This window comes from Microcebus murinus, chromosome 21 (assembly GCF_040939455.1).
Source record: "Microcebus murinus isolate Inina chromosome 21, M.murinus_Inina_mat1.0, whole genome shotgun sequence".
NCBI classification, from domain to species: Eukaryota; Metazoa; Chordata; class Mammalia; order Primates; family Cheirogaleidae; genus Microcebus; species Microcebus murinus.
The window spans coordinates 36511953-36531838 of NC_134124.1; the positions used below are offsets into that span (position 1 = coordinate 36511953).

Consider the following 19886-nt stretch of genomic DNA (forward strand, 5'->3'; position numbering starts at 1 on the left):
AACCCCATCTTGGAGATACTGTTAGAAACCACATTTTGCAAATGAGGGAAATAGTCTGAAAGAGGCTGGAAAAGTGCCCACTGCATGGGAGATACATGGTAAACACTAATTTCCCTTCTCTCCTGGCCACATTGTAAGTCTTGAACCATTCTGTTCATAATCCTGTTCTGGAAGGTCTTAGGAAGTGATCCCTTCTCCTAATGAATGTGTCTGCTTTTCTATTTTTTCTAAAGGCTCAAGGATTACTGGTTATATGATGCTTTTTTGTTTTTGTTTTTCTTTCTTTCTTTTCTTTCTTTTTTTTTTTTTTTTGGTGTGGCCAGAATCCCTTCCACTTTCTTGAAAGCATTTTGTCCCATGCAGTGGTGTGGCCATGCATAAGAAACAGCAGGTGGTGCCAGATGACAGATGGTGTGGGAGCCCGTTCCCCAGTGGGAGGGGGCGCGAGCGAGCAGGCAGGCAGGCAGCTGCCAGGAGCTCTTCCCTGCTCGCTCCCGCCTCGCTTTCAGAAGCTCGGATCCAGACGCACGCGAGGCGCTGTCCTTTCAGCACCGCAAGCTCAGGCTGAGGAGGGAGGACTCCTGGCCGTCCTCCTCCTCTTCAAATTGGCTTGAATCTGCTCTGACCCCCAAGAGTGCAGCACAGTAAGTAGGCGTTTGTTTTTGATATAACCACTCCCCAATATCCTCCAACCCCTTACCAGCCCTTTCACCCCCATGACAGCCCTGTTTTGTCTAATAACGTTCCATCAGCAGGACTGATGAGAGAAAATCAGTTGTGCTAAGCTTTTAAGGGTGGGAAGGGAGCACCATTTGACTTCCCAAGGGATCTGGAGAGGAATAAATGTGATATGTTTATTTAGTTGGCAATCTTGCAATGTGGGGGCTGCTAACTTTCCATGGAACCAAAAAAAAAAAAAAAAAAATGGCCCTTCGCTATTGAGGAAATGGAGGCATTCCATGGCTGAATAACACGATCGGGCCAAGCCAGCCTGTTTTGTTTTAGGAAATTGCAGCTCATGTCCAATCTACATATGATGTAAAAGGGTAACCGTAGAGACATCAAATGTTTTCATTGTGTTTTAGGAGTACCAGTGAAGAAAAGCCAATATAATAAAATAGCAACCAGAGTGGGGAGGTGAAATTCATCATACTGCAGGGGGACCCTGAATAATGGATTCATTTTGCACTACGGATAAGCTTTTCACTGGGGTTGTATGAACACTTTAGCTTTAGTGTCTCGGGTGTTTTAAGCTTGTATTTTTTTGTGTATAGGTCTGTGATTTTCCTTGAGTCCCCCAAATTTAAGGGCTGTTGAACCCTGAGGGCAGGTGGCATGTTTTGATGATTAAAGAAGTTTTAATGGACAATGGGAATCATGTCAGAAAATCTAGTGGAAGATCAATCACTGATCACTAGATTGAAAGCCACCCGAGCGGAGCTGTTGAGGACAGCGTTATTTTCTCTGCCGTCAGCCCTCTCTTTCCTGCCTCACCTCCGGCTGTAACCAGAACCCCACTGCTTGCCTTAGGTCTGGGAAGAAAGGCGTAAGGATGGTGAAGCTGAACAGCACCCCCAGCGAGAAGGGAACCAAGCCGCCTTCAGTTGAGGATGGCTTCCAGACCGTCCCTCTCATCACGCCCTTGGAGGTCAATCACCTGCAGCTGCCTGCTCCAGAAAAGGTAAAGCAGGTGCTCGTCCTCCCATCAGCCCCCATCGCAGGAAATAAAGCAGCAAAAAACCCCACCCCCAGCCCTTTTATTCCCTCATCTGCCAAATATGCTCCCTTTCTTGTAAAACATAGTTATTCCTTCCAGAGATAAGACATCTCTTGTGCTATTTCAGATTTATGGTAAGTGTTTATTCATTTTTTTTTTGGTTCATAGCTACGTACACAGGCAAGCAAATTAATCTTTCCTTGTTCAAGTTTTATCACAGCATATGAATACTAATAAGCTTCTAGATGATGACAGAGAAAATCCATCTCGATTATTTTGGGGAGGTGTTTCAAAAATTGACTGGTATAGATGTGAGGACAGAGGATTGGATTCACTCCAACAAGCATTCAATTTGCACCTGCTAAGGCCCTGTCCCTGTACTGGGAGATGGTTACAAAAAGACAAAATTAAAAAATCTGTTTCCACTAAGACAAATTAATATAATGCATCCCGGTAAATGCTATAACTGAGCATGACAAAGATTATGAGAGTGCATGGGAGGAAACAACTAAATTCTGTCAGGGTGGGGAGATGGAGGGAATGGTTTGGGGCTGGGACAAGGAGGACAGGTTAGCTAAACTGCAGAGGAGAACATTTGAATTGGGTTTCTAAAGGTGAGTAACACTTGGATCCAGGTAGAACACAGGGGAAAGACATTCCTAAGGTGCAGGGCACACTTGTGCAGAGCATGGAGTGCTTGTAGAGACCAGCATAACTGCAGGAGAGTGTCTTTGGGGGAGGCGTGGCTGGAAATGAGTGACTGGCTGATGGCACATCTCCTGACATGGGAGTGGTCCACGAAGAATGGAGGTGGGCATTCATGCAAAGGTGGGGTGCAGGGGGGTTATGGACACATGGACACAGGTGAGAGAAACCCTATCATTTAAGATCCACCTGAGGCAACTTGGGGTTTATTATGTGAGCTTTTGCACGCCATAAGGGAGAGATTTGGAGGGCAGTGATGAAGTTCCCTGGCTGAAGAATGAACAATGGATCATTCCATCTGTTTGACTCTCTCATTGGCACCTGCAGGAGGGCATTGTGTGTCTTAACCAATTGGCTCCATCCAATCAACAGGAGAGAAGCCAAAGCTAGATAAAGGGCCTGCAGGTTGGCTGGGGTTGAGTAATTTGTTTTGAAAGTACAGAGGCTGTCAACATGACAATGTGCAGGGCTGGGGTGGCAGAAATAGAAAATTCTTGAGCCATCCTGAGAAACTGATGAATTCTTTAAAAATAAATTGTAAACAGGCAATTAACAGAAAAGAAATGAGAGGGGATAGTATTAATTGTGTGCCTGCTACATGTATATCAGAGGTTCTTGGGTTTTGACTGCATATTAGAATCATCTGGGAAGCTCTCTAGGCTACACCCCAGAACAATTCTATCATTGTCACTGGGGGTGAGACTCAGGCATCAGTATTAGTAAAGTCTCCTCCAGTGGCTCCTGTGTGCAGCCAAAGTTGGGAACCGCTGTTTAGGTAAAAATTGCCCTGGAAGTCAGGACTATGCATTCGCATTTATAGATGGGAATTTGGGGAGTTATCCAAGCTCACAGAAGGAATAAGTGGAAATTCTGGAATTTGAACCCAGATGTAAGTGGAAGTTAAATAAGAGAATGGAAGATATTCTATTGAGGTATTGTGAAGCCAGCAGCTACAGACTTGTGGATCTGCATGTCTCTCCCTGAGAGGTATGCAAAGAAAAGGTGTGTGATGAGGTCCCTTTTCCCCCTAACCTTCCATAGTCCTACACATCAGCCAGAGATTACTATGGCCTCTGTCTTCTCTTACTCTCCCTCCCCTCCAGGGATTTATTTTTTTCTTGAGAGGGGAGACAGGCCCAATAACCCTTGAGCATCCAGTTCAGATGTCCCAGAAAGCTGTCCCCAAACCTGAAGGATAAATCCGTTGTCTGTCATGGTAGACCTGCACTCATGGAAGGGGAAACCAATGTATCCTGAAAGATGCACTGGGTCCCAGTTTGACCACAAATCCCTTACGGGGGCAAATCAAAGACTCCCTCTGATGCTCATGACAAAGTCTTTCACCAGGTGGACCTCAGTTTCCTCCTCCGTGAAGTGGGGAGAATCACGCAAACCTCATAATGGTCATAGCAAAGTTAGATGTGGCCTCATACATAAAGTGCCTGGCACAAAACTAACCATAAGAGAAAAACAGTTATCATTTTCAAGTGCTTCCCAAATGCTAGATGCTGCCCTAAGCTATATGTACACCACACACACACACACACACAAACACACACACACACACAATTTTCTTTCATCCTCTCAGTCGTTAATAGGACCCAGTGAGGGAGTTGTTACTTTGATCCATATTTTAAAGACACTCAGACACAGAATGGTAAAGTAACTTCTTAAAGCAAATAGCTAGTAGAGCATCCTGGGTGCAGGACCCAGATGGTGCTGTTCTAGAACCTTCTACCTCAGCGGGAAAAAGGAGGGAGCGTGGCCCAGACTTGGTCTCTAGCTCGAGCTCAGTCTCTGACTCGCAGTGTGACTTGATTCTCCTCCCCTGGGACTCTGCCTTCTCTGAGTGGGGAATTGTATTAGCAGTTTTCTGTGCTAATATTTAGTTTTATAATCATTACAAGAGTAAACATGCTTTTCCCCCTGATGTTAGAACAGATGTGTTAAAAGTAAATTCTGCTCAAGAAGGCAAAGCTCCTCCAAGTGCTAGAAGAGTGTGGTAGCTGCCAGCACGTTGCACTCACACCCCCCACCAGCCTGCTTGGTTGGGGACTCGGTGCGAGTTCTCAACTGCTCGGCCTCCGCCCCCCGCTGTGCGAGACAGGCGCCAGGCTTCCGGGACTCCCTCGCAGGGCCACTGCAGAGGAGGCGAGGGGCGCCGACGCAGGCCCAGCCCTGTGCGGCCACTAAGGGCTTATCAGAAAGAAGCATATTCGACCCCAGTGTGAAGTCATGGCTTTCCCCTTTGAAAATGTAACCTACGGAGCGTGCTTGGTCGGTAGTGCTGGAAATCATCTTCAGCGTCATTCATACTAAACGCCCTCTGGCAGTGTGGAGTCCGAACATCAGGAGAAAGCGTTTGGAGGCTAACTGGAGAGGGCGGGCATGTCTGAAGTACTTGCTCTGGGCTGGGGAGGGGGCTATGCCGGCATTCATGTCTGTTACTTTGGTTAATCTTCCCAACAGCCCTGTGAGGCAGGTGTTAGTGCACCCATTTCACTGATGAGGAAACTGAGGCTCAGATGAATGGAAGTGGCCTGCCCAAGCCTCACTGATGCAGAGTGGGAGGGCTAGGGTTAGAGCCCCAGTGTACCAATGCCCCGACTTTTCCTTCTGCACCGTGCTGCCTTAAGTGGAGAGAAGCCCCTGTCCTGGGAGGTCTCCCAAACTCTACAGTCCCTCGTGTGTGGCCATAGCTGCTCCTCGGCTCTCCCCGGCCGGCTCCTGGACCTGCGGGCTGGCGCTTCTCCAGAGAGAGCACCACGGCCCCCAGGGCCTCCGCCTGCCCGAGCTGGAGGGACTGGCGCCTGCCTGGGAGAGGGGTGCTCGCGCTGGCCTCCCGTCTCTTCTCCCTGCCGCTCCGCTCACTCTCCGTGCTGCTGCTGAGCTTCCTCGGGGCTGTGACCAGATCTCTCCCACGAGACGCTTTCCGCCCCCTGCACCCCCCAGGGCACCGTCCCCCGAACCTTCGCTCTGCTTCCCAGCGCTTCGTCGCCAGGCCTGTGCGCGTCCCCTCCCACGTGGCTGGCACGCAGCCGGCCGGACCTGCCCGAGCACTGTTCTCAGTGGGGCTGTCTTGCCTGCCAGGGGGACTTTGAGCAATGTCTGGGACATTTTTGTCACAACTGGAGGGAGGATTCTACTGCCATCTTATGAGCAGAGGCCAGGAATGCCGCTAAATGTCCCACAGCGCACGGGATGTCCCCCCAGGATTATCCTGCCCCGCGTGTCAGCATGCCGAGGCTGAGAAGCCCTGCCCTGGAGCTTTCCACAGTCCCCAGGCGCCGGTGCCTTCTCCTCCTGAACACGCCGTCCCTTCTGTCCAAAGCGCCCTTCTCCCCCTTCGCTTGTCCGATAAGCCCATACTCACCTTCCTGGACCCAGTTCTGACAGGGGCTGTCCTGGACCCTTCCCTGGCCACCCGTAAGTGCGGCAGAGCTGTGCTTGTCACACTGGCAGGTGTTCTCCACATCTGTCCCTCCCCCGTCCCTCCAGCCAGTCTCCTCAGGCACCACGCATGCACCAGGCAGCGTGCTGGGCCACGCAAACGCAGCCGCGAGGACAGCACGGCCGCTGTCTTTGCGGGCTTCCAGTCCGGTGCGGAAGAGGGCCTTCAAGCTAGCTGTCAGACAAACGGAAGCACACAGACGCACACTGAGAGAAGGGCTCTAAACAACAGAGTGAGGTGTTGTAATGTAAGGAAAGCAAAATTTAGGGGACCTACTTATGACGGGGGCATGGCCAGGAAGCGGCGCTGGCTGAGACCTGGGGCGGCCTGCGGGCAGGCACTGAGGAGGGCGGAGGGGCAGTCAGGGCCGGGGTGGGCTGCCGCACGCCTGGCGAAGGGGATCCAAGGGAGCGAGGCGGGCGGTGCCCATTCACATGGGGCCTGGTGTCTTCTTTGGGAAGCGGTTTAAAGCAGGAGAGGAACAGGATCAGAGCTGGATTTTGGAAGATTGCTCTGGCTGCTGTGGGCCACCGTAGGGACAAAAGACCGGCCCAGCCTCATGCCCCGCATGGGGCTCCTCTGCCTCTTTCCCTCCTATCAGTCCTCTGTGCAGCGCCAGAGTAGTTTCCCCCAAATCGGGGGGCTGGGTGTCCTGCAGCACCCCCACCGTGAATGGCGGAAGAAAAATGTGGAAGCCACGAGGCCAGCGAGAAGGCCACTGCCGTGTGCAGGAAGGAGGGTGGGGGCTGGGCCGGGACGGTGGCAGCAGGAATGGGAAGGCGGGTGGTATGTGGAGGCGGACCGGACTGGGTGGGCTGGGAGGAGAATGTGCTTTCTGCTCCGTGTGTGCACGTAGGCCTGAGGCCCCGCTCCGCGGCACCTGGGCAGCATGAGGGCCGGCGCGCAGGGGCAGTGAGGAGCACTGGCTGCACAGGGCGCCTCTCTCTTGCCTAGCTTGACGCCGGGCTCAATTTCTGCACTTGACAGGTGGGAAATCGCTCGAATCTGAGCAGCTGGGTGGCTTCCTCCAGGCCATGGGGGTGAAGTCCTGAGAAGCTGGAACATTAATCTGCAGACATCAATTCCAAGACATGCTTTGGGGCCGTGCTGCCTTTGGTTTACTGAATAACTGCACTAGCCCAGACGCCCCCACCCCCTTTGTGAGGCCGCGCTGCCCGCCCATGTCGCAGAGGCGGAAACGGTCTCATGCATCCTAGGACACACCACGGGCAGCGGGCAGCGAGACCGGCGCACGGGGCTGCCGAGACAGGCCAGTTATCGGCGCAGGTGTGCAGAAAGCAAACCTCAGGCACACACGCCGAGCCCAGGTGGAACATCGCCCTCTCCCGCCAGGCTCCGGGTGAGTGCGCCTTCCTTTCTGTTGATGATGCGGTCTTTGCGCATCCTGAAGGAGGTGGGCTCACCTGCTTGTGGGAGGCAATGGCAGTAGACAACTAGAGACCCATGACTGATGTTTGGCAGGCCTCAAGTTTTGCAGGGTAGACCACGTGCACCTTGTAGTCCGGCAGACCTGGGTTCAAATCTCAGCTAAGCTATTCACTTACTGTGTGACTTCAGGCAAATTGCTTAGCATCTCTGGGCTTCATGTTTTCTTTCAACTCTAATATAGACATAATATTTACCTAACAAGGTTACTGTGAAGAAAACAGCGTGACAATTGTCTAAGGGGCCTAGCTCAGTGCATGGCACACGGAGGGGTCTCCCTGACAGTTTCCTTCCTTTCACTGCACATGCGGAATGTGTCTCTTGAAGATGATAAGTTTGAAACAAGACTGGGGAAGTGGCACATGCCAAGAAGGATGGGGTTTTGGGGCACGTGGGGAGGTGTGGGCTTGATAGGGGAGACCCGGGAGGGTGCTGGGTAGAGGGAGTGCCACTCCTGTCACCCAGGCCTGCCACCTTCCTGGCCTCTCCCCCGGCTTCCTGCCCAAGACACAGGCTCAGAGAGCGCCAGCCCTGCCCCCGGGGGCAGCAGAGCCGCACCTCTCTGCAGGCGCAGCCCCTCCCGCCGCTGTGCTTCGGACACTCTGAGAGATGGGTTAGAAATCACCCCAGATTGGGGCAAGGGCTCTGACTAGGCAGTTTCAGCAACTAGATACAAAATGACCAATAAACATTAAAAAGAATTCTCTATTGTTTAAAAACATAATTTTAAACAAAATATAAATTTTTACCTATCGGATTGGCAAAAACATAAATCTGATAATGCCTAGTTGATGACGCTGGGGACAAACAAACCTGTCCTCAGTTCACTCTCGGTGGTTACATAATGTGATGCAATGCGCGATGTTTTCAGAGGCTATTTTGATATTGTCTATCAAATGTAACGTGTAGACACCATTTGACTGGTATGCTTCCTACCGGGGGGAAGTTACCCAGTGGGTATATTCTTTTAAGCATGCAAAGGCCTGTCTGCATTTTACAAAACTGGGAACAGCTTGGACCGTTCACGAGAAGGCCCGCCGCGCGCTGGTGCGTGGACGCCGAGCGACTGCTGCGGGAGCCAGGCTGAGCTGCGCCGGCGCGGAGAGACGCAGCAGGCCGCCCGGGACACGCTTCCACGGGGCGTGGTGTGGAGCCGTCCCGTTCGCGGAAACACACGGAGTGTGTGTATGTTTTATTTTTACAATTCATAAAACAGTTTTGGAAGGACACACAGAAACCGTTAAATGTCTGGGAAGTAGGGATGGGATAGGCAGGGCCTGTTGGAAGACTTTTATTCTGTAATTTTCATCTTTTCTCTTTTCTACCATAAGCATGTATCAAATTTTCTATTTAAAAAATCACCCCCATTCCACAGATGGTGAAGAGTGTCAGGGAGCCGACGTGGCTCGCTCACTTCCACGCGCAGGGAGAGCGACGTGCCGTGCGCAGCGCCCCGCACGCAGTGTGGCGTTGCACAGTGTGGATTCAAACCCTGACTCGCACCGACTTGCTGCGCGAACCTGGGCGAGTTTATTAGCTACTCTGATCCTCTGTTTCCTCGTGGCAGTAACATCTTCCTCTAAGAATTGTTGTAAGGATGAAATGGGAAAAACACATGCCAACTGTTTATCACAGTGCTCAGCACATAGCACATGCTCATTAGAAAGCTGTTACTATTATTGTTGCTGTTATTAACAGTGTTATCATCAGCAATTCGGTCCTGGAATGCGGTTTTCTGTTCAGAGCACACATGGCTACAGACAGCAAGGAGAGCTGGGCAGTGCAGTGGGGTGGCCTGGGCTCTGGACCACGGTGGCAGAGCTGTGGGCCTCCACTGTGACGGTTCCAGCCGAGGCAGCTCTCCTCTGCTCAGAGCAGAAAGAGCCGGAAGCCCCTGCAGCGCGCCCCATGGAGTGCACCTCCTCTTGCCCCGTCCTCTGCCTTAGACTGGCTGCGCTAGACGGTTCGTCTGAGGCCACATTGGCCAGACTTTCATTCTGCCTCTGAGAAAACACAGGCCCGACAAGAAAAAGAAGCTTCATTCCAAGGAAAGAGCTGTGGTCTAGTAGTTGTCAGGTTCCGACTAGAGACCTACTTCTGACTCTGAGTCTCCGAGTGTCCTGTGCAAACCCCTCCCCTCTCTGGGCCCCAACTCCCCATCTGTGAGGTGGTGGGGCTGGACAGCACTGCCGCCCCAGTCCTTTGAGCTCTGACCTTTCACCCTGTGTTCTGGGCCTCATACCACGCTTACCGGCCCAGGGAAAGGCTAAACCCAAAGAGGGAGTGTGGAGTGAGGTGTGCGGGCGCAGATGGGGAAGAGTTCCCAAGTAAGGCCCCAGGCTCCGTCTGGGCACCTCCACCTTCGCACTTTAGAAACAGAATATATTTGTCCCGTTTAACGCTATTTGTGGAGCCCCCATTATGTCCCGGGTTCCACAGGCTCAGAGACTGAGTGTTAAATTTAAGTCTCGGCTCTGCCTCATAGTGGTTATGTGAGGTTGTGACGTCATTTCTGCTCTCTGAGACTCAGGTTTCTCTTCTATAAAATGGGTATAATCCCTTAGCTCATATAATGATTGAAAGGACTTGCTGAGATATGGGATGCAAAGTTGTTGCATAATGCCAGGCACATAGTGGGTACCTTTTTTTTAAAAAAAAAAAAAAAACACCTTGATGGGTCGGAAGGAGCTTGATAATCTTGAGTCTGAATGGCCTAAAAGCCAGTTAGTGGATCATAAGCAAGTGATCAAACTCTCTGAGGCTAGATTGCCTCATCTGAAAAATGGGAATAATAATCACGATTTCAAGGGAGAGCACTGGGATTGGAGAGAGTGTAGTTGGAATTGTGAGAACCAAGTGAACGCACATTAGTAGGGCACCAGCACGTGTCTGGCACACAGTAGGTGCGCAGGGACCAGCCATTCATTGTCTTGGCTCTGAACCACGTTCTTCACTGCAGGGGTGAGTTGAAGGGTGTGCTTGCATCTGTTTTCGGCCTGTGCAAGTCCAGCTCATAAAAATACAATCTTGGTCCTCGTCAGCACTTTCACCCTTTGATTTATTGTTCCTGCCAATCCCGGGCCTCTCCATGTGGGAACCTCTTCATTATTGATAATCCCGGGAAGTAGTATTTTAAATTTTTATGATCTGTACTTTGCACCATCTGAACCACCATGTATTATCTGGCCTTGCCAGCAAAATGGGAATTAGATCTAGACGAGGGGTCCTTTAGGGATGAATAATTTATCCCATTTTCACAATGCCAATTATGTTAAATTATGTTCTTTCTATTAGCAGCTGACAGGACAATGGGGGACCAGTGCGTAAATATGAAAAGAAAACAAAGTTATTACTTCGCCCACATCCACAACAATATTTAAAAAACCTGGAGTTTCATTTATCCAAATACCTATAAATCCCACCTTTAATAATAAAAAAGTAGGAAGAATTTTTCCTCTCCACTCTCCCCTTCTCCCATTTCTACTATTAATCAAGACACTCAGGCTCTGTTTTGCTCTATTTTTTTTAACTTTGGGGAAAAAGAAGAGTGCCCAGAATAGAGCCTTTCTTTGCAAATTTATCTCTCTCTCTCTCTCTCTGCTTATGCAAGCTGTTCCTCCAAGGTAAAATGAATAATGATTGGCTAACATTTCTTATGCTTTTCCCTTCATAGTACCAAAAAAAGGTAACTGTTACTGTATCTTTTATAGAAGGGAAGTGTTCCTGGCTGTGCTCCATGGGAACAAACACCAGGCCCCGTGGAACTCCCACAGCCGGTTGGTCTCAGTGACTGCGCGGCTCCCTGAGCTGTCCACACTGTGTGTCTCCACCGTGGCCAGAGGCTTCTCCGCTGCCTGCCCTGCACATCTGCAAGGCCATTCTCATGCTCGTAACCCTTCCGCAGCTCCTCACTGCCCTCACGTTGACCTTCAAGGCGCCCTGCTCGGTGTTCTGAGCCTCCGCGCTGCATTTCTGTCCCCTCCTCCCCTCCCCAGCCCCATTTCTGGCTACTCAGACTGCCTCTTTGTGTCTGCTGAATGTCTGCTGGTATAGGCCTCTCCCTCCGCCTAGAAAGATCTTTTCTAGGGGGTGGGGAGGCAAGAATGGAAACAAGAAAGTTGGCCAGAGCGAAAGTCCCCAGAGAGATGACGAAGCCCTGGACTAGGGTGGAGGCCATGCGACTGGACAAATGGGTCGATTCGGGAGAAATTTTTGAGGAAGCTGGAGCTGGAATAGATGGAATGGTGGAATGAATTTGGGGACTGACGGGAGGGATCATAAGCCATCCTTTATGTGATTTGTCATAACCAGTGGTGCGGATAGTGCTGCTCTTTTCTGAGCCGGGGATTGCGTGGCTGACAATGCCGGGGGTGCCGTGGGCAGGGCAGGGGGGAGAGGACCCGGACCTTTGCTGTGGGTGTCGTAAGCGTGGCTGTGCCGACCCAAGGACAAATGTCCAGCAGGGTAATCTGGGTGTTAGTTGAGGTCTGCATGGAGGTGAAAATGTGAGAGTCATCAGAACAAAAGATGGACTTAGGAAGCGATGTGAGCAAGCGAGACTACCCAGAGGGGCTTATGGAACAGGACAGAAGAGTGGTCGTGACCTGGCCCTGAGAACTGCCAACACTGGGGGTTCAGGCAGGAGGAGGAGCCCGAAGGGGAGCAGAGGAGGGTCAGCCAGTGTGGCAGGAAGACAGCCAAGGGGAGACTGCCACCCGCCCCAGGGAGGGCAGGGAGAGAGTGAGGCTGTGAGAGCCAACTGAGGGGTCCGAGAGATGGGGCAGAGCACCGTCCGTCTGTTCCGGGCAAACGGGCCAAGGCCTTTCGGAATGGGGCTGGGAATCTAAAGAGCTAACATGTCCTCAGTGCTGAAGGCGAAATTGCAAGTAGCAGCCAGGGCGGCTGAGCTAGAGAGAGGGGCAGATGCCGGAGGACTCACTTGGTGTCAGGCACCCACCTGTCCCGTGGCCTGTGCTGAGCTCTGGGGTTTGAGGTGTAGGGCATTGAGGCCAGAAGAACTGCCTTCATTAGAAAGTCACTCAGCCTAAGCAGCATTTTATGGGAGTTCAGAACTAAGCAGGGCATGGATTTGAAGAGAGGCCTGTGGTTCCAGCTGTGTCTAAATTCAGAACCCCCTACCCCCATTGCTGCAGATGGTGAATGGTAGATGTTTGAAATAAATATATTACATATACAAATGATTATACATATAGTTGAAGCTGATGTAAAGGAAATCATACAGTATATAGAAAACCTTTTTGGTGTCTGATTTCTTTTGTTCAATGTGATGTCTATCAGACTCATCCATGTCTAGGCAGCAGTTGCTATGAGGCAGTCCATTTATGAATAAACCACAATTTTTCCATTCTCCTCTTAGTGAACATTTGAGATCTTCTTAATTTTGAGCTATTATGAACAAAGCTGCTATGAATGTTCTCGTGTGCATATTTTGGTGGACCTATTATATTTTTGAGCTGACTTTTTGCTGACACAAGCTATTGATTTTTGGTATGCTCATTTAGTATTTGGCTATCTTATTGAATTCTAATAGCTTTTTCTGTTCATTTTCTTGGGTTTTCTTGGAACACATTTGTATCAGATAGAAAGCTTTTAGTTTCAAGTAACAGAAAACTCAACCCAAATTGGATTAAGGCCCAAAGTGTATGTATTTGCCCCATAACTGTTTGCAGAGTCCAGTATGGATCTACCTTCAGGAAAGGTGTGATCCAGGGGATAGGATGTCATCAGGGCCCATCTCTATTTCTCTGGGTTCCTCTGGACTCTGCCATCCTTGGGTGCTGCCTTTGTCCTCTTGGCTCCCCCTTGGAGTGGCAACAATTGCTACAGCAGTTCTAGAATTCAAGTCCTCATCAAACCATCCAGAGGAACAGCATGCTCTGAGGATACCCACAAAGACCAAAGAAGCTTCTTTCCTCAAGACACTAGTCAATGCTGTCTCATACCTCATTGGTCCAAATTGGGTGACATGCTCATGTCTGAGCCAATCAAATTGTGCAGTCAATAGGATAGTATGCCCTGATTGCCTCAATTTCATGAGGGACGACCCTTGTCATTAAGGGAGGAGTCAATCTCACCAAATCTCATGGCTGCCACACAGTGGGGCAGTGCAGGTTCCTGAAAGCTCCTCAGGGAGCTTTTGAGTGGAGCAGAAAATGGATGCCTGAGAAGCAATGTCAAAATGTATATTGTTATGAGACTAAGAATGGTATTGCCTGTAATGATTATTCATGGTCTCCTTACGACAGGAATATTTTTTATTTCTGTCTCTTGCTTCAACTTGTTGGCTAGAACACAGGGTCTCTTAAGTTTACACAGAATGGAAATGGCTTTGAGCTCTTTCAGAGGCTCTGGGAAGGATGTGTATAAACATAGAGAGGCAGAGGGAAGGCCTAGGAAGCAAATCCTTCTTCACAGTTGGCTGCGATGTGGAGGTGCTCAGGCCAGTCCGATGGCTGTGGACTAGGAGGGGAGGCATCACGCCAGGAGATTATTGAGATAGACTGGACCACGGCAGAAGGTGAGCTAGTTTTCTATTGCTGTGTAAGAAACCACCAAACGTTTAGTGGCTTAAGAAAAACCCACAAATTTATTATCTCATGGTTTTTTTTAGGTCAGAAGTCCAGGCATAGGTTAGCTGAGTTCTCTGCTCGGGGTCTCACAGGCTGAAATCGAGGTGTTTGCTAGGCTGCATTCTCATCTAGCACTTGGGATCTTCTTCCAAGCTCACTCGGTGTGGGCAGAATTCAGCTCCTTGCGGTTGTAGGACTGAGGTCCCCCTTTTCTTGCTGGCTGTTGGCAGAGGGCTGTCCTCAGATACTAGCTGTGTGGCCTTCTCTTGACCTGTCGGTTTGCTTCTTCAAGGTCAGTGTAGAATCTCTTCCAGTCTGCTACCATGGAGTTTTATATAGCGTGATGTAAGCATGGGAGGGACTGTCCCATCACAGTCTCAGGTCCTGCCTGCACTCCCGAGGGAGGAAGTTATACAGCACATGTACACCGGGGGCAGGAATCTTCTGAGCTGTCTTAGAATGCTGCCTCTCACAAAAGGCAATTGTTACCCTAAGCCTCCCACTGACCAGGAAATAGATGTATTATTATGCATATAATAATAGATGTATTATATCTGTATTATAGATAATATGTATGCATACATGGGAGATAAAATTATAAATCCAAGTTTGTTAATATTTATAAAAATGTGGATTCAGAGAAATGATCAGACATCTAATTTTTCCAAACCACTTCATAATCTGACAGTTGATCTAGTGCTAATAACTATAATTTGTACAATATTCTTTCAGTTCACAAAGCATTTTGTCTGATCCCAGAATGTTGTGAATTAGCCTATAAGCTGTGCTTTAGCATTTGCTCTTTTGATTCCATTGGCTCTTGACTTGACTCTCACGCTTCCGTTGCGGTTCCTATGCCAGCCAAACAGGTACTTGTAGATCACATGCTGTTTCACAGTTTTGTTTCTTTGGCCGTGTGGTTCACTTTGCAGAAAATGTCTTCCCTTGCCTTGTCCACCGAGGAAACTTCTATTCATCCTTCAAAACCCTTTTTGTTTCAGGCAGGGCCGTCAGGGGCACGCTTGAACAGCACTGTTCTTTAGAAGTCCTTGTGTTGCTCTCGATGGTCAGGGTAGGGTATACCTCCAGGCTGACAGACACAAGCCAGGCTCAGCTCCACATCTGCCTCAGACGCCCACAGAAGCAGGTGTGATAGCACCCAAGGCTGTGTTCACATAAAGGTTTGCTATTGAACAGTCCGGGTGTCTAATGTGCATTAACTCACTTATGCCTCACAGCAACCCAGAGGGCCGGTTTTGCCTATTTCTCCATTTTATAGATGAGTAAATCAGGATGCAGAAGGTTTAAATGACTCAGCCAAGGTCACCAGCTAGTAAGTGGTGGAGCCAGGATTTGAACCCAGCACACACTTGTGCACACCCCAACGATATTGACAATATTGCCATCTCCCTCATAGCATAGAATTAAGTGAGCTAATGCATGTCAAATGCTCAGTGCCTGCTATACAGTAAATGTACAAAGTATGAGATTTATTGTTCTTACCTATGGTACAGAGGCTTCTGTTTTCCTATTCTTTGGGATAAAAGGTAGGAAGAAAATAAAAATATCAGAACATCCTTTTGCCCTCCCCCCTCCCTCAAGTCCTCTGTGTTTGGCTACACCACTGCCCTATTTAAAGGGGCTCTCTTTTTGTTGTTTGGAGGAACAGACAGCAAAGAAGGGGGTCACAACAGCAGAATATCCATCTGGAAATGGGTTCTCGAGGTGAGGGAGGGAGGAGTGTTGATGGGCTGGGGCCCAGGGCCTCCTTAACCAACATGTTTAAGTGCCACCTGGTAGATGTTAATATATCGTAGTGCTTTGACCAGCCCTGCCTTTTTGAGCTGCACTGAGTTGATGGCATGCATGATAGACTTTAAAGAACATTCTTCAGAGAAGAATTCTTGCTCTAGTCAGTACACTTGACTTGTCTCCAGGGAAAGTCGGTTTGAGTTTTCATGAAAATTCTGTTAATTTAAGCTATAATGGTAAGTAAGAGTGATCATGGTTAGAAGATTGCTCCCTTGTGGCTGTGTGACCTTGGACAAGTGGCTTAGCATCTCTGAGCTTCAGTTTCCTTGTCAGGGAAATGGAAATAGTAGTGGTACATAGGTAAGGTATATGAAATGTTTGATCTGGTTCTGGCACATAATAAATAGTTTGAAAAAAATTGCTCATTATTATCTTATTTAACTCTCAAAGCAACCTTATTGAATAGGTATATGATTACAATGATTGTCCGTATTTCACAGGTGAGATCATGAGGCTCAGACAGCTTCTGTGTGCCCGCTAGGGCTCCAGTAGTACCACGTGGATGGTAACCAGGCAGTAGTTATTGGTTATCTGTCGAGTTTCTTTTTCTTTCACTTTGCTTTTGCAGTGGGATGGAGTTCCATAAATGTCAGGTTGACAGCAAATCTTGATAAGATATTAACCACCTCTGCAAAAAATTCAGACTTTAGAAAAATAGGATGATACAATAGATCCACAGACCTTTATATTTTCCTTTGCACAAGTCCCCAAATCAAATTGAAATTAAGTATGTGCACAAAGCCTTAGATATAGGATCTTCATCATAACTTGTTTATATAACAAAAACTGTAGAAACAACTTAAAAATTCAACAATGAAAGATTGATTAGATCAATTGTACTATATACATAAAGTGGAATGTTACACTACATCAAAAGGCAAAATGAAATCATATATTTGTCTACATTGAAAAATTGGAAGAAGGTATAGTGTTGTGTAATAAAAGCAGGTTATAAACTACTTCATAAAGTATGAGTTTACTTCATAAAGAGAAAATATGTTTTCATAAATATTAAAAACATATATACTATGCCCACATATAAGTCTATAAAAACATCTGAGAAGGCATAACCAAAATCGTCACCTGTGGTTGGAAGGGGGAGGTACAACAAATAATTTGAATTTTTTTCTTGTGTGTGTTTGGGAGGGGGATTCTTTATTTTCTGATCTGTGTGCCATGTATAATAAATTCTGGTTACTTAAAAAAAAAGGAAGGGAAAGAATAATGCTTCAAGTTTGCATTTGTGTTGACACTGATCCAACCTTTCAGGTGATCGTGAAGACAAGAACGGAATATCAGCCGGAGCAGAAGAACAAAGGGAAGTTCCGGGTGCCGAAAATCGCTGAGTTTACGGTCAGTTTCTTGATGGTGTAGCAGAAAGAGTAAAGGTGAGGCTGGCCGCAGCCGGCTCAGCACAGCTCGGGCAGGTGACGCAGCTGCTTCTAGAGGGTTTCTTGGAGCCTCGTGGTCCGGGTTGCTGAGTTTAACCAGGTAACAAGAGCTCTGCCTCTCAGCTCTGTCAAACCTCTCGTGCTCCAGGACATTCTGATGAACCTGGTCATTAGTAAATGCCCCTTTTATTCCTTCCCCTTTCTCCTGGCCCATTCTTCCTGCTTTTCCATCACAATCTCCAGGAAATGTGATTGGAAATGCAGGAAGAAACTCAAGCTTTTGTCCCTGGACACGGCTGCAACAAATAAGAAAAAGACAAAGGAAAGCAGAGCTGGCTTCCTGGTGGTAAAAGCCTGATCATTGACTTTCTATTTCTTGATGGGCAGGGGACTAGGAGCACTGATCAATGCGTGTCACTGGTTGTGATGAGCCGCATGAAGGAGACAGAAGCATGCTGAGGGTGCAAGGAAGTGTCCTGGGGGAGCCACTTAGGAGCTGAGATAGAAGTGGGGAGCGGGCACAGGGTGCTGGTGGCCGAGGGAGCACAGCTTGTGCAAAAGCCATGCAGCTGGAGGGAGGCTAGCCCCAGCACTGAGTAGGAGCGAGAACAGCGGGGCAGGGGGCAGGCCCGGATGGGGCAGGAGAAGTGGGGAGAGGGAAGACAGTTCTAGGCCTTGCAGGCCATACAGAGGGTTTTAGGTTTTAATACCAAAAGCAACAGGAAGCCTCTGCAGGACTTCAAAAAGAGGAGGGACATGACTGACTTTGGGTTTTAGGAAAAGCATCTTGGCTTCTGTATGGCTAATGAAGTGTAGTGGGCAAAAGGGAAACTATTAGGCTACTGCAGTCGTCCAAGTAAAACAACAATAGTGGCTCAGACAAGAATGGTTAGCAGATGGAGAGATGCAGACAGACCTAAAGGATATTTAGGAGGCAGAACCAGCCATGGAGGCAGTAGAGCAAGTGGTTCTGTGGATGGGTATTGCAGTAGTCTGGCTGGGCTTGGGCCTTGTCTCCACTAGCCAAGTGGACACAAGCAGGTCGCTAAACCTCATTTGTTACAGGGAGATAATAGTAGGGTTACTGTGAAGGTGAGTGCGGAATACACACAGAGCACTTGGGTGTGCACAGGATAAGTACACAATTACTCGTAGCTATTTTGTGTCAGCTGTAACTGGGGAGTTTGAAAGTGAACACATCCCTTGGTTGGTTATCTGGGAATTGGAGCGTGTGTAGATATTGGTCTGTCTCTGTCCCTTTTTCCCTGCTCAATCTATGTTGGAGCACTGGGTATGGTCCCTGAGGGGGAGTGTGGCACCTCTGTGTGCATTCCCCAGATGCCAACCCCCTCTTTGAGGGCAGGGGCTGCTCTTATTTATTACTGTACTTCAGTGTCTGGCCTCCAGCATGGGCCTGGCAGACCCGGGCCTGGTCCCGGCTGCACACAAGGACCTGCAAGACCAGCACAGGCCTGCAGCATTGAGCGTTCGCTTTGGGGGGAGGCCTGGACTGTCTTGAGTTCCAGGCCAGGGTGTCGAGTTGACCTGTCCTTGTGCATCATGAGAAATAAGACCAGATTCACATGCAAGAATGTCTGTTGCTATGCTATTTATAAAATCTAAGTATTGGAAACAATGCTAGACTTTCGACAACTTTTCTGTGATTCCATAAATGAGACCACAGCCATATAATGAACTATTTTGCAGTTTCTTAAGATCGCTTTTTCCTAGAGAATAGTTTCTTCTGAATTATGAGCTTAGGAGATATTTATCTCTCCTTTTTGCTTTTCCATGCTTTCCTAATTTTATACAATGAACATGTATTGTTTCAATAATCAGACAAAAATGAGAATTATTTTTAAAAATTTGCTTTTTTCCCAATAGAGAGTTAAGAGTTTTTAATTAAATTATTCCTTATCCAGTAGTCATTTAAAGTGATGTCTATGAAGACATGCAATAACTTGGACAAATACTGAAGAGAGAATGTGGAGTGAAAAAAGCAAAGATTAAAATTGTACACTTTCTAGGATTAGAACTCTGAAAACCCCAGAAATATAGAGGAAAAATGACATGTATTAAGAAATGTATTAAGACACTATCTGTGGCTGTGTTGTGGTGGTATTGGGCCATTTTTTTTTCTCTTCTTTGGTAACTTTTGGTGATGTGGCTGTTTTATCATATTCGGATATGGGAGACAGGTACAATCCCCTACCTCTGAAAGGGGCATGTGGCTCAGAGAACCAACATCACCTGCTCACCCAGACACCAAGTGGCAGAGCCAGAGCGCAAAGCCCAGCCCAGCGGCCTTTCTGCTTGGCCATGGGTGGCTGCCTGCGGTAGCAACTGCTGGGCAGAACAGAACAAGTCAGCTCGGAGAAAAGGAGCCGCCAGGTCAGGGCCCAGGGCCTGCGGAAGCCCCACGTGGTGTCACTCAGTCCCAGGGGCAGGAAAGGCTTTGTGAGTCAAGGCGGCCCTCTGTGGCCCTGTGAGGTGTAGGCGGAGCGGAGCCCTGCCCCTGGGAACAACATGGAAGGAATGAAGCAAATTCTCTCGTGCTTATGTGAAGCTGGGGACATTCATGAGCCTGTCTTTTCGCTTTCTTCAAGAGAGCTCGCTGCGGGCCCTGGGAGGATGCAAGTGCGGGCGAGGGTGGACGGAGGGGCCTGGGGGGAGGCGGTGGTGGTGATTAAGCAGAGTCTGAGCTGAGTCAGCGGACGGGGCTCAGGGCCCAGGGGGCTGTCATGGAGGTGGAGTTTGCAGGACTTGTGCCTGGC

The 19886-nt window shown here is 48.7% G+C and overlaps 1 protein-coding gene across 1 annotated transcript in view; it reads left to right on the forward strand.

Moving 5' to 3' along the window:
* The first annotated feature begins 300 nt into the window (after nt 1-300).
* Nucleotides 301-19886, forward strand: part of NSG2 (neuronal vesicle trafficking associated 2) — a 54716-nt gene continuing 35130 nt past the window's right edge. The window contains exons 1-3 of the mRNA XM_012765517.2: nt 301-644; nt 1531-1681; nt 16991-17074. Of these exons, the coding sequence (XP_012620971.2) occupies nt 409-644; nt 1531-1681; nt 16991-17074 (471 nt within the window). The 5' untranslated portion in view covers nt 301-408. The remainder of the gene's footprint in view (nt 645-1530; nt 1682-16990; nt 17075-19886) is intronic.